Source organism: Rhinichthys klamathensis, unplaced genomic scaffold, assembly GCF_029890125.1.
Source record: "Rhinichthys klamathensis goyatoka isolate OS25496 unplaced genomic scaffold, OSU_Roscu_1.1 h1tg000176l_1, whole genome shotgun sequence".
Lineage (NCBI taxonomy): Eukaryota > Metazoa > Chordata > Actinopteri > Cypriniformes > Leuciscidae > Rhinichthys > Rhinichthys klamathensis.
In genome coordinates this window covers 10271770-10283696 of record NW_026606705.1, presented here as the reverse complement: position 1 = coordinate 10283696, position 11927 = coordinate 10271770, and the positions used below count along the sequence as shown (strand labels likewise).

Genomic DNA, 11927 nt, shown 5'->3' with positions numbered 1-11927 from the left:
AACCCAAATGACGGAAGCATCTACCTAGCGGTGCTGTTTTAGCCTACTGTGCCATGAATTGTATGTATATATTCTATATTTAAGGCATTGAATGACCATATGGATGTAACTCGGAACAAATAGAAGATTGCAAACTACTTATTTTTGTAAAAGCAGGATAAAAAATGAGCAACATCCTACATGCGGCATCAAAAGTGAAATGGAATCAGAGCACTGCGGCGAAAAGAGCGGTGTTCCTGGCGGCCGCCGTATACGGGGCGAAAACGCTTTACCCCATCATCTGCAAACAAATAAATCAACGGAAAACAACCAGGAACAGCACATCTGCACCAGGACACGAGAATGGATTGATACCTATTCATAAAGCGAACGTTACACCAGAGACTGTGTCTGGTCTTAGTAAATCACCCGGTGTCAATGCGGAATTCTTCAAGCAGGTTCTTGATCTGGTTAAAATCGTATTCCCGAGGTTTGTAACCAAAGAACTGGGTTTACTATGTTTACATTCAGTAGCTCTCGTTTCACGGACGTTTCTGTCTATTTACGTGGCAGGTTTGGATGGTAAAATAGTGAAAACGATCGTAGAGAAGGAGCCGCGGAGCTTCATGATCAAACTGATGAAATGGCTTCTGATCGCCATCCCGGCCACATTCGTCAACAGCGCGATCCGTTATCTGGAGTGCAAGCTCGCGCTCGCGTTCCGCACGCGCTTGGTAGATCATGCATATAAAACATATTTCACCAATCAAACCTATTATAAGGTCAGTAACATGGACGGGAGGCTGGCGAACCCGGACCAGTCTCTGACCGAGGATGTGATGATGTTCTCGCAGTCCATTGCGCATTTGTATTCAAACCTCACCAAACCCATTCTGGACGTGATACTGACTTCATATACGTTGATACAGACCGCGCGATCTCGGGGTGCGAACGCAACCGGACCGACTCTGTTAGCGGGTCTGGTGGTGTTCGTCACGGCCAAGGTTCTGCGCGCCTGCTCGCCAAAGTTCGGTAAACTGGTGGCGGAGGAGGCGCACAGGAAGGGATACCTAAGATATGTGCACTCCAGAATCATAGCCAATGCAGAGGAGATCGCCTTCTATAGGGGACACACGGTGAGGAAATACATAAATGCATATTAAAATAACATATAATTGCTCTTTTGGAAGGGCATTGGGCGAGGAAATGCATCAATCATATATAGTGCAAATGTGATTTACCTATTAAGTTATTATAGGGTACTTTTATAGGGGTCGTGTCAGTAACACTGCACACATGTGTCTGAATACATAAGATGAGGAAGTGCATCATTCATGTGTAGTTTACTTTTTAGGTCAACTTAGGTTTTACTTCAGCTTTTTATGTAATGAGTTTTATTTCATAATTGTGATTTACTAAAACATGTTTTGAAGTGCTGGAGATGAGCTGGATTCATTTTAAATTCCAATTCATTTCCTGAGTTTAAATTCAAAATTGAGGTACTCGGATTAGGAACACTGTAAAAAGTGATCAATTGACTTAACTTAAAATTATTATTTTTTTAAATCCATTGCCTTAAAATTAAGTAAATAAACGCCATGCGTAATTGAAAAAAATGAAGTTATAGGAACTTGACAATTCCACTCAACTTAATTTTTTTAATTACGCATTGGGTTTATTTACTTAATTTTAAGGCAACGGGTTTCCTCACTTTTTTAACTTAAGTCAACTGATCACTTTTTACAGTCAAGTAAAATTAAAGTTAATTGACAAATTCAGAAATGCATATAACTGTATATATGTTTGTCAAGACATTGGGTGTTATGATGTGGCAGGTGGAGATGAGGCAGCTGCAGAAGTGTTACAGTGCCCTGGCGGAGCAGATGAACCTCATCCTATCGAAACGTCTGTGGTACATCATGATTGAGCAGTTCCTCATGAAGTACGTCTGGAGTGGATGTGGTCTGGTTATGGTCGCAGTGCCCATCATCACTGCCACTGGCTTTGCTGACAACGGTAAAGTGGAAGTCCAGTTTATGCAGTTCTACAGTATATAGTATGCAATCTCATTGCAATTACAGTAATATATACTGTATATGTTTGTATTTATTTATTTTATTATATAGATATATATTGCATTACTGTAGCACATCGTATTTGCTTAAAGATGTCATTTTTCAAATCCATTTGTTTCCTGAAGAGCTGGCGGATGGTCAGACGCAAGTGTTGGTGAGTGAAAGAACAGAGGCCTTCACAACAGCACGCAATCTACTGGCCTCAGGGGCCGATGCCATTGAAAGGATCATGTCTTCTTATAAAGAGGTAAAAAATGAAACATGTTCCTTTTGTTTACTTGCATTTATTTGTACAGTCATTAATCATAATAAACAATATGGATGTTCTTGATATTAACACAAAGGAGCATGTCGAGTCATATTTCATCACAAAATCAAAAGAAAGAAATAAGAAATTATTATTTTACACACACACACACTTTTTGTTTTATTTATTCTTTTATTGTATAGCAGTGCAACAGCAAGGGCCTCTAGGAACTGAAACCACAAAGGATGTGATGTCACGCAGCAGTGAAAGCTGGGAATCTTTGCTATAGGCTAGTGATCAGTGTTGGTATCAGCTGCCACTCTGTTGACTAAGCCTGCTGGGCAACTTAATCCACCATCTGTTGAACAGAGAGCATCAGTCAGACCCACTTCACAGATGCTGCTATTTCAGACCTTTTAAATAACAAGTTGTGTTCTAATTATAAGTGTCAGCTAGCCCTACATGTGATTTGTTAATAATTAACATTTTGACATTTTCTTAAGAAATGTAAATGTGAGCAGTGCTTGCTAGTGTAAAACCAGTCATGTTGTCAGGTCGTACCTACAGTATGTGGTTTTTATCATATTGCTATGCTTTTAGGCCATTGCTATACTATTGCTGTCCCGGTCGGTGGCTGTAATGAGTGCACTAAGACAAGGAGTACAAAATAGAGAGTCTTTAATGATAATCTTCACGAGGAAACACGCAGGAGAACCACATAAAACTAAGATGATACTGGACAAAGGAACTAAGGAAACATTGGCCTAAATACATGTGTAATTGGTGTAAAACAGAACAGGTGCAGGAACTAAATGAATAACCAGGGAAACTAACTAGGAAACACAGGCAGGAAGTAGGGCTGTCAAAATTGCTCAAAAATGACGTTCGAATATTCCCTCTAAAAAAACACATATATTCGAACTATTCGAATATCTGGCTGCGCATTTTGTCAATGACGCTCATTACGTCAATAACAGGACAAATTAATACAAAGAGACATAACTACTTGTATAGGTAGTTTATTTAAGTTTAAACATATTTGACAACGTATTAACTTACACAAAAACAAGTAAATCAACTAATGGCCAAGACTGCAGACCTTACTCTCGCTCGCAATCGCAGGCACTCTCTCTCTTTCTCTCCCTCTCTCTCGCCCTCACGCTCTCTGCGCATAACGGTTTAAATGAACAACAATAAACAAATGTTGAGTGCTGATCAAGAGTTTTGTGAAAGCAATTTAAGGTCGTGACTCTTGTCCTAAATATAGCAGGCTTCATTCAGTGATTGAAACAAATATTATTAACATTAATTGAAGTTTTACAGTATATAGAGTACGCTCCGAGCGAGCTGTGCTGTGGTAAACTGCTGCTATAATGGCTATTTCGGGGGCATCTGGCCACGCCCCCTTGGCGGGCTCTGATGTGTATGATGTAATGCTAGCTCATTGGCGCACACGTTGGAGGCGCCCGCGCCATTGGATGTGCAGTTGCCGCAGCACAGCCAATGAGTGAGCCAGACACTCACTGTGTTATCTTTGCTGCTGGAAAATGCGTTTTACATTTTAAGCTTCAGAATTTTGCCACTCGCAAATCAGACAGCCGCGCCTCTGCTACCGCGGGCGTGTTTTTCCACATTCGAATATTAATTTTCACCTTCGAATTTCTGTTTTTTAAAACTATTCGAATATATATTCGAATTTAGAATATTCGTTGACAGCCCTAGCAGGCAGACAAACAGGGAAACCAAAACAGCATGATAATAAAACAGAACATAGACGTTACAGTACGCCCCCCTCCGGGAAGGTGCGTACGGTCAACCAAACGGTCTAACTGAGGAGGAAGGATGGGGGCTCTAGAGAGGACGTGGAGCAGACAAACGGCAGGAACAGAGAGGCGCGGGTGGCTTGAGAGGCCAGGGCGGTGATGACGGTGGGAGGAGCCAGGAGCAGGAGGGGCCAAGCAAGGACCCAAAGCGCAGTCAGGATGATGTCCCACTGCGGATTCGAGGGAGGGGGGAGCAAAGGTGGAAGTTTGGCTGATGTCACCAGGGGGACGACTTACGGAGACGAAGCTGATGGAGGTCGAGACCAAGGTTGAGCTAAAGAGCCGATGAGTCCACGCTACATCAATGGCTCTGGAGACCGAGGTGGAGCCGCAGCAATGAGCGTCCGAGCCGGTGGGACTGAGGACCAAGTTGGAACCGGAGGGAAGGTGGAGCCCAACGAAGCCAAAAGGGTAGAAGGACGAAGCGCAGCTGAAAGTCCGCAAGTCCGTGGCGCAAGCAGAGCGACGTCTGACTAAGGCCTTGCCGGAGGGACGAGGGAGCCCAGGGGAGGGAGGAGCCAAAGTAAAGCCGACAGGTCGACAAGCCGAGATCGAGCGATGGACACGGGATCCTCTTGACTAGGCGGAGCTGGTGACCGGAAGACCAGAGTCGGATCTGCAGAGCAGAGAGGAGTAAACCTTGGATGAGCTGACGGAAACCAGCAGAGGTGGGGTTTACATACTGGCTGGCTTTGGAAGAGAAGGTGGGAGAGGGAGGCTGGGTGAGATCTCTGGAGACACAGGAGACTTGTAGCTGGGCGGGACCAGTGGGGATGGGAGAATCAGGGAAATATACTCTTGCAAATCCTCTAAATATCCAGCTGCACCTCACTCTCAGCGGCAGGAGTGTGGCCAGGGCTTTCCTCCATGCCCTTGTACTCCACGAGCAGTCCCACGGCGATGCACTGTGTTGACGGCTCACACACCTGGTCAGACTCACTGTGGAGCTCGGGCTTCGGGGCGTTGGTATGCTCAGTCCTCTTTACTCGCTCATGCATCACGGCAGACTTAAGCTCTCTGCTGACTGGGTTATGGGTCCGAAGTGGGTCTGGTGATGTCCTCAGCTGGGCACATGGTAAAAGCCGATGTATTAGTCTCCAGCACCCACTCCACAAAGTGGCGAAATCCTCTCTGGGACCGTGCCTTGGACTGGGTAGTGAGTTAGGCACGGCAGATCTACAAAGTCCCTTGTATGGTCCTTCTGCTCCAGGTAGACAACGAGTAGGTCCATCTTGAGGGGGAAGAAAGAAAAACGCTGCACAAAATTAATCCAATGATGGTCCAGTTTTTATTCAAAACAGAACATACACGTTACAGTTGTTAGAATTGCTATCATTCCGATCTCCCGGTGAAATGACAGTCTTCCCTATGGTGACACATGCAGGAATTCTCCAATCATTTTGTCCACTTCAACCTGCCCCTTACTTACAATTGTCTTCACATTTGCATTAAGATCTGCTTCCATCCAATCAACAACAGATGAATAGAACCAAGTCCACCCTACTTTTTTGTCTCTCAAAAATCTTTTTCATTCGAATGTATGTCTCAATACGGAAGAAAAGATCTGTCACTACATCACAACATAGTATGAGAAATAGTAATGTTTGGATTAGCAAACACTGGTAATTTTCGTATAGCAGAGCACATCAAGCTAGCAATGGAAAATCACTTCTAGATTCCTAAACCCTTTAAAAGGTCAGTTAACAACTCTCAGGAGAAAATCTTTCTTGTTGACTCCATTGAGTTCCCAAAGGAAAGCACAATGCTTCTTGCCTAGGCTCTTGGGATGTAGTGTGTCTGCCTAAACAAGGAAAAACACTTGCTAAACACTTACTAACACATGCTTTGGATCAGATTAAGCATTCAGGCCAATACTGTGCAAAGGATTGATCTTAAACTTCACACAATGGGTTTAATGAAAGCTGATTAGCATTATTGATGATAAGATGCAGAAATTTCAGTGCGCTTTTTTTTTTTTACATAAGTGGCCTAAATACCTGGTCACCTACTTTGGATCTGACAAACAGCAGTTGAGCAATGTTATCTGATGTTGAGTCACCCCGACCTCTAAATGTCTCACTATCACTCTAATCATATACATTTGTTCTGTGTGCTTTAGGTCACAGAGTTAGCAGGCTACACGGCACGTGTGCACAACATGTTTTTGGTATTTGATGAAGTCCAGAGGGGAATATACAAACGTTCATCTGCCACCTCCACTGCAGGGGAGATAATAAGCGGGAACCGACCTGAGATGCACATCGACGGGCCTCTGGAAATCAAAGGTCTAGTGAATAAAGAGCAGCTCTCCTCATCATTTACTCACCCTTATGTTTAAACTCTTTCTTCTGTGGAACATAAAAGATGGTTTGAGAAATGTCTCAGTGTTTTTTTGTTGTTGTTTTTTCATACAATGAGAGTCAATGGTTCTTCAAGCATTCTTCAAAGTATCTTCTTTTGTGTCCCACAGAAGTTTTTATTCCTCTGAAGTTTGATTATATTCTAAAACGTTGTCTTATTATATTTTCTACTGTTTTTACAGGCAAAGTGATTGATGTGGATAAAGGTATAGTCTGTGAAAATGTGCCTATAATCACTCCTAATGGAGATGTGGTCGTGTCCTGCTTGAACTTCAAGGTAAGATAAACATCTGTATCAATTACTTTTAATACTACACATCTGGGCACAAATATACCATTTACTATCAACTTTACACAGTACAATGATACCGTAGATGTGTTTCTGGTTTAATCAGTGGGCAAGAGATCATAGTTTCATATTTGCACATGCAACTCAGAAACATGAAGTGTCTTGAACAAGTCAAGGCAAGGTTATGGGAATGTTTGGCGTTGTGCAAAGTGAAGTTTAGTTGATTGTGGTTGCTAAGCAAGGTGACAATACAGAATTAATACAGAATTAAACTGATGTCATAAATATCCATTTTTATAGTATTTTGCTATTTTTTAGTCTTTTATTAATTTGAAGCTGTGTTTACATTGATGGCAACTTAATTAATTTGATATGGATAACTATATCTTTGGGTATGCGTCCATCAAGTTCCAAAAACCCAAACAGACAATTAATCAAATCAATGTTAAGTATTATATATATATTAAAAGATATATAAAATGACTCATATTGTTATATATATATATATATATATATGATTTACCCGACCACACTTTCTTTTTGAAATGCTTTAGTTACAATTGTACGGATTGAGTTCACACATGAGCTCAAACTAAAATGATTTATTTTGGGTCTGTTTAGCTAGCTATCTAAGTAGCTTGCTCTAAGTTATATACGTCTTACTTAACCATGTGAACTGTACTCTGTTTCCTGTAACTGGATATTGTGTGCAGGTAGAGGAAGGGATGCATTTGCTGATCACGGGGCCAAACGGATGTGGGAAGAGTTCTTTGTTCCGGATCCTCAGTGGCCTGTGGCCCGTGTACGGCGGACTACTGCATAAACCCTCTCCTGAGCACATGTTCTACATCCCACAGAGGTACGAACAACACTTACCCACAGTATCACACACACACACACACACACCTCTTCAGAATCAGCAGTGTTACACACCGCATTCACATAGCACGTACAAGCACTGTTATAAAACCTAGGGCCAGGTTTACTAACAGCTTGCGCCACCGCAAACCCTCTTTTGGCGTTAAAAAACTACTGCCGGGATTTACTAAAGACACAGTTACATATTGATTATATTGCATATGCATTTGTAGGAGTTTCCCTTTCAGACGCAAAATTAATGGGAGGAGAGTATTGAAATGAATCATGCAAAGTGATTTACTAGCATTCCACTCCCATCGGCACCTAAGGCACATTAAAGTAAAAAGCTCACTTACTGTAGTTTCAGAACAGAGCTACTGTCCTTCATCTCTGTTCCATCTCTGTTCCATCTTGCAGACGTTGCACCGTAAGGATTTGACTGCTGTAACCAGAGTCAGAGTCAGCGTAACTAAAGCTTTGTGAACTGCTGAGTGATAGAAACCAGAGTCCTCAGTAGTGAAATATTTACCGAGGCCTGCATGTTCAAGCGCAGCGGTTAATATTTTATATACATATATCTATCTATCTATCTATCTATCTATCTATCTATCTATCTATCTATCTATCTATCTATCTATCTATCTATCTATCTATCTATCTATCTATCTATCTATCTATCTATCTGTCTGTCTATCTATCTGTCTGTCTGTCTTTCTGTCTGTCTGTTTGTCTGTGTGTGTGTCTGTCTGTCTATCTATATATCTATCTGTCTGTCTCTGTCTGTCTGTCTGTCTGTCTGTACCTAGCTACCTATATAACTTTATATGTATCCAGATGGATAATATATCTATCTATCTATCTATCTATCTATCTATCTATCTATCTATCTATCTATCTATCTATCTATCTATCTATCTATCTATCTGTCCGTCTGTCTGTCTATCTATCTAGTAATCTAGCTATTTATCTATAATCAATCAGTCATCTATCTATCTATCTATCTATCTATCTATCTATCTATCTATCTATCTGTCTGTCTGTCTGTCTGTCTGTCTGTCTGTCTGTCTATCAATCTAGCTATTTATCTATAATCAATCAGTCATCTATCTATCTATCTATCTATCTATCTATCTATCTATCTATCTATCTGTCCGTCTGTCTGTCTATCTATCTAGTAATCTAGCTATTTATCTATAATCAATCAGTCATCTATCTATCTATCTATCTATCTATCTATCTATCTATCTATCTATCTATCTATCTATCTATCTATCTATCTATCTATCTGTCTGTCTGTCTGTCTGTCTGTGTGTGTCTGTCTGTCTATCTATATATCTATCTGTCTGTCTCTGTCTGTCTGTCTGTACCTAGCTACCTATATAACTTTATATGTATCCAGATGGATAATCTATCTATCTATCTATCTATCTATCTATCTATCTATCTATCTATCTATCTATCTATCTATCTATCTATCTATCTATCTATCTGTCCGTCTGTCTATCTATCTAGTAATCTAGCTATGTATCTATAATCAATCAGTCATCTATCTATCTATCTATCTATCTATCTATCTATCTATCTATCTATCTATCTATCTTTCTATCTATGTGTCTGTCTCTGTCTGTCTCTCTGTCTATCTAACTAGTTAGCTAGCTATCTATCTATCTATTTATCTATATGTCTGTCTATCTATCTGTTCGTCTGTCTGTCTGTCTGTCTATCTATCTAGTAATCTAGCTATTTATCTATATATGTAAATTTTGTAAATATTCAATCAATCAATCAATCAATCTATCTGCCTCACATGTAATACCACACAACCTTAAAAACTTCAGTCTACCTACATAATATCTACATAATATCAGTAAACATGTTTTATCCATCTCTCCAGACCATACATGTCCGTCGGGACATTACTAGACCAGGTCATCTACCCCGACTCTCTGGATGACATGCATGACAAGGGTTACAGAGACAAGGACCTGGAAGTCATTCTGGACATCGTCAATTTAAACCACATAGTTACCCGCGAAGGAGGTTCGTACATGTAATTCCCACCTCGCATGACTTCAGTGTTTCGCCATTACAATCTCCTTTTTATCCAAGAAAGAATTATTGTGAGCTGTATAATAAGCTTTCCAACAGTAAAAAAAAAAAAAAAAATTTCATCATAGTTATTTTGAAAGGCCAACAAAAATCAATTCTAGTCTAATAGAAAGTATGTTTTGGAGGTAGTTTACTCTTGTGTCTGGTTGCAGGATGGGATGCAGAGATGGACTGGAAAGATGTTCTTTCTGGAGGCGAGAAGCAGCGGATGGGAATGGCACGCATGTTTTACCACAAGTAAGATGTCATTGCACATATTATTTTCATACACATATATTTGTAATTTTGTTGATTTTTTTTTCTTCAATATAATTAATACCTGCTTTTCAGGCCCAAGTATGCTCTACTGGATGAATGCACCAGTGCTGTCAGCATTGATGTAGAGGGTAAAATATTTCAGGCTGCAAAGGATGCTGGTATCTCCTTGCTGTCCATCACTCACAGGCCCTCTCTATGGTAAGAAACATGAAAACAGGAAAAGCTCTTCACACAGCAGCAGAATACGACTGTCAGTCATGTATGTGATCCTTAATATGGTTACGTTTACACACGGGAGTGACACCACATTCAATAACCAGTACATTTTCAGTTTGAACTGGACATTTCGAGACTCACACCTGAAAGCAAATAACTGTCAATCCCAAAAATGGAGAGTGTGAACGTAGCCAAAAATGTCTTTAGGAGTCAGTATAATTCAACATGATTTTTAATGTACTTAATGAATGCAAAGTGACATCTTTATCTGAAAGCACAAGCACAGTAGTATTTATTGAAGAAACATTAATTAGTAGGGAATTAATTTGCAATCGTTGTCCTCGAGGGAATATTTTACTAGTTACTATAGAGAAAAAGTGCATGGGATGCATTGTACATACTAAACTATATATTGGATTTCTTCAAATTTCCATCCACAGGAAATACCACACACACCTGCTGCAGTTTGACGGGGAGGGCGGCTGGCGGTTCGAACAGTTAGACACAGCCACACGGCTCTCGCTGACGGAGGAAAAACAGCGCTTAGAGTCTCAGCTCGCAGGCATTCCTAAGATGCAGCTCAGACTGAACGAACTGTGTAAGATCTTGGGCGAAGATTCGGTCCTAAAGACGGCGGAAAACAAGAACGAGGAGTAAAAGAAAGGTGGAGATGCTGGACGTTCAGGAAAACTCCTGGTTTGGTATTTTTAACGTTTTTTTTGTAATGGTTTTAACATTTTATGTGTATACATGACAATTCGATCCTGAAATGGAAGTTTAATAGGAATTGTAGAAACTGTTCCCTTTATTTATTATTTTGTTTTGTTTTGCTTTTTTGTTTTACTTTGTTCTTTTTTTTTTTCGTTTTATTTTTTTGTTTTGATGTTCACTTTTGTTTTTGCTTTGTTTTTTGTTTGTATGTTTTTGTTCTTTTGTTTTACTTTGTTCTTTTTTGTTTTGATGTTCACTTTTGTTTTTGCTTTGTTTGTTTTTTGTTTGTGTGTTTTTGTTCTTTTGTTTTACTTTTTTGTTTTGCGTTTTGTAGGTTTGTTTTGTTTTCTTTAGTTTTTTGGGGGTTTTTTTTGGTTATACCTTTTCAGCACTTTATTGAACCAATTGCCCAATAATTCAGCTGTATAAATTATGTTGGCAAACAGTAAGTCTCAAAAGATGTATGTTTTCTTTCCTTTCTTTCTTTCAGCTAGTTATTATTTAGGTAAAACAATTCTAAGGCTATATTGCTCCTTTTTTATTGATATTTTAAGCTAAACAACTTCCCTCCATATATGAAAACAAAAACGTGTCCTGTGGTAACAGGATAAATAGGTAAATAGTGGTCAAACCTTTTTTCTTGTAGTTAAAGCTTAAGTTAAAAACTATATGTAAAATCATGTAGGTAATTTACAAAAACAGCTTTTACGCAATCAACCATTGAAGGAGCTCGAAAGAGAAAATGAAGCATGACTATCTATAGGTCATTGTCTGAGTCAGCTGGGGAGCTCTGGGTTTAAGAATGAAGGTTCTGGTTTTCTGAACAAATACAATATGCTGGATACACACACTGAGGGCACAGGACTCAGGATGTGGCTATGTTGTGTCTAGCTGACAAACAGCTAGAGAACGTGTGATTCTTGGTCACCAGACTGAACGATATATGCTCGACATCATGTTCTATTCATTGTTTCTCAGTTCCACTGTCAAGTCGTATTATTT

At 39.9% G+C, this 11927-nt stretch overlaps 1 protein-coding gene across 1 annotated transcript; it reads left to right on the top strand.

Moving 5' to 3' along the window:
* Positions 1-11123, top strand: LOC130092521 (ATP-binding cassette sub-family D member 2). Its single transcript, XM_056260409.1, has 10 exons — positions 1-1115; positions 1815-1995; positions 2180-2301; positions 6244-6409; positions 6667-6761; positions 7487-7632; positions 9526-9671; positions 9893-9977; positions 10071-10196; positions 10655-11123. The coding sequence occupies exons 1-10, from the start codon at positions 165-167 to the stop codon at positions 10869-10871; spliced, it is 2235 nt and encodes a 744-aa protein (XP_056116384.1). The 5' UTR covers positions 1-164; the 3' UTR covers positions 10872-11123.
* Positions 11124-11927: the final 804 nt, after the last annotated feature.

Coding starts and splice junctions, on each gene's coding strand:
- LOC130092521 (XM_056260409.1), top strand. CDS start 165: ATGAGCAACATCCTACATGCGGCATCAAAAGTGAAATGGAATCAGAGC. Junction 1,116..1,814: donor CCTTCTATAGGGGACACACG/GTGAGGAAATAC, acceptor ATGATGTGGCAG/GTGGAGATGAGGCAGCTGCA. Junction 10,197..10,654: donor ACTCACAGGCCCTCTCTATG/GTAAGAAACATG, acceptor TTCCATCCACAG/GAAATACCACACACACCTGC.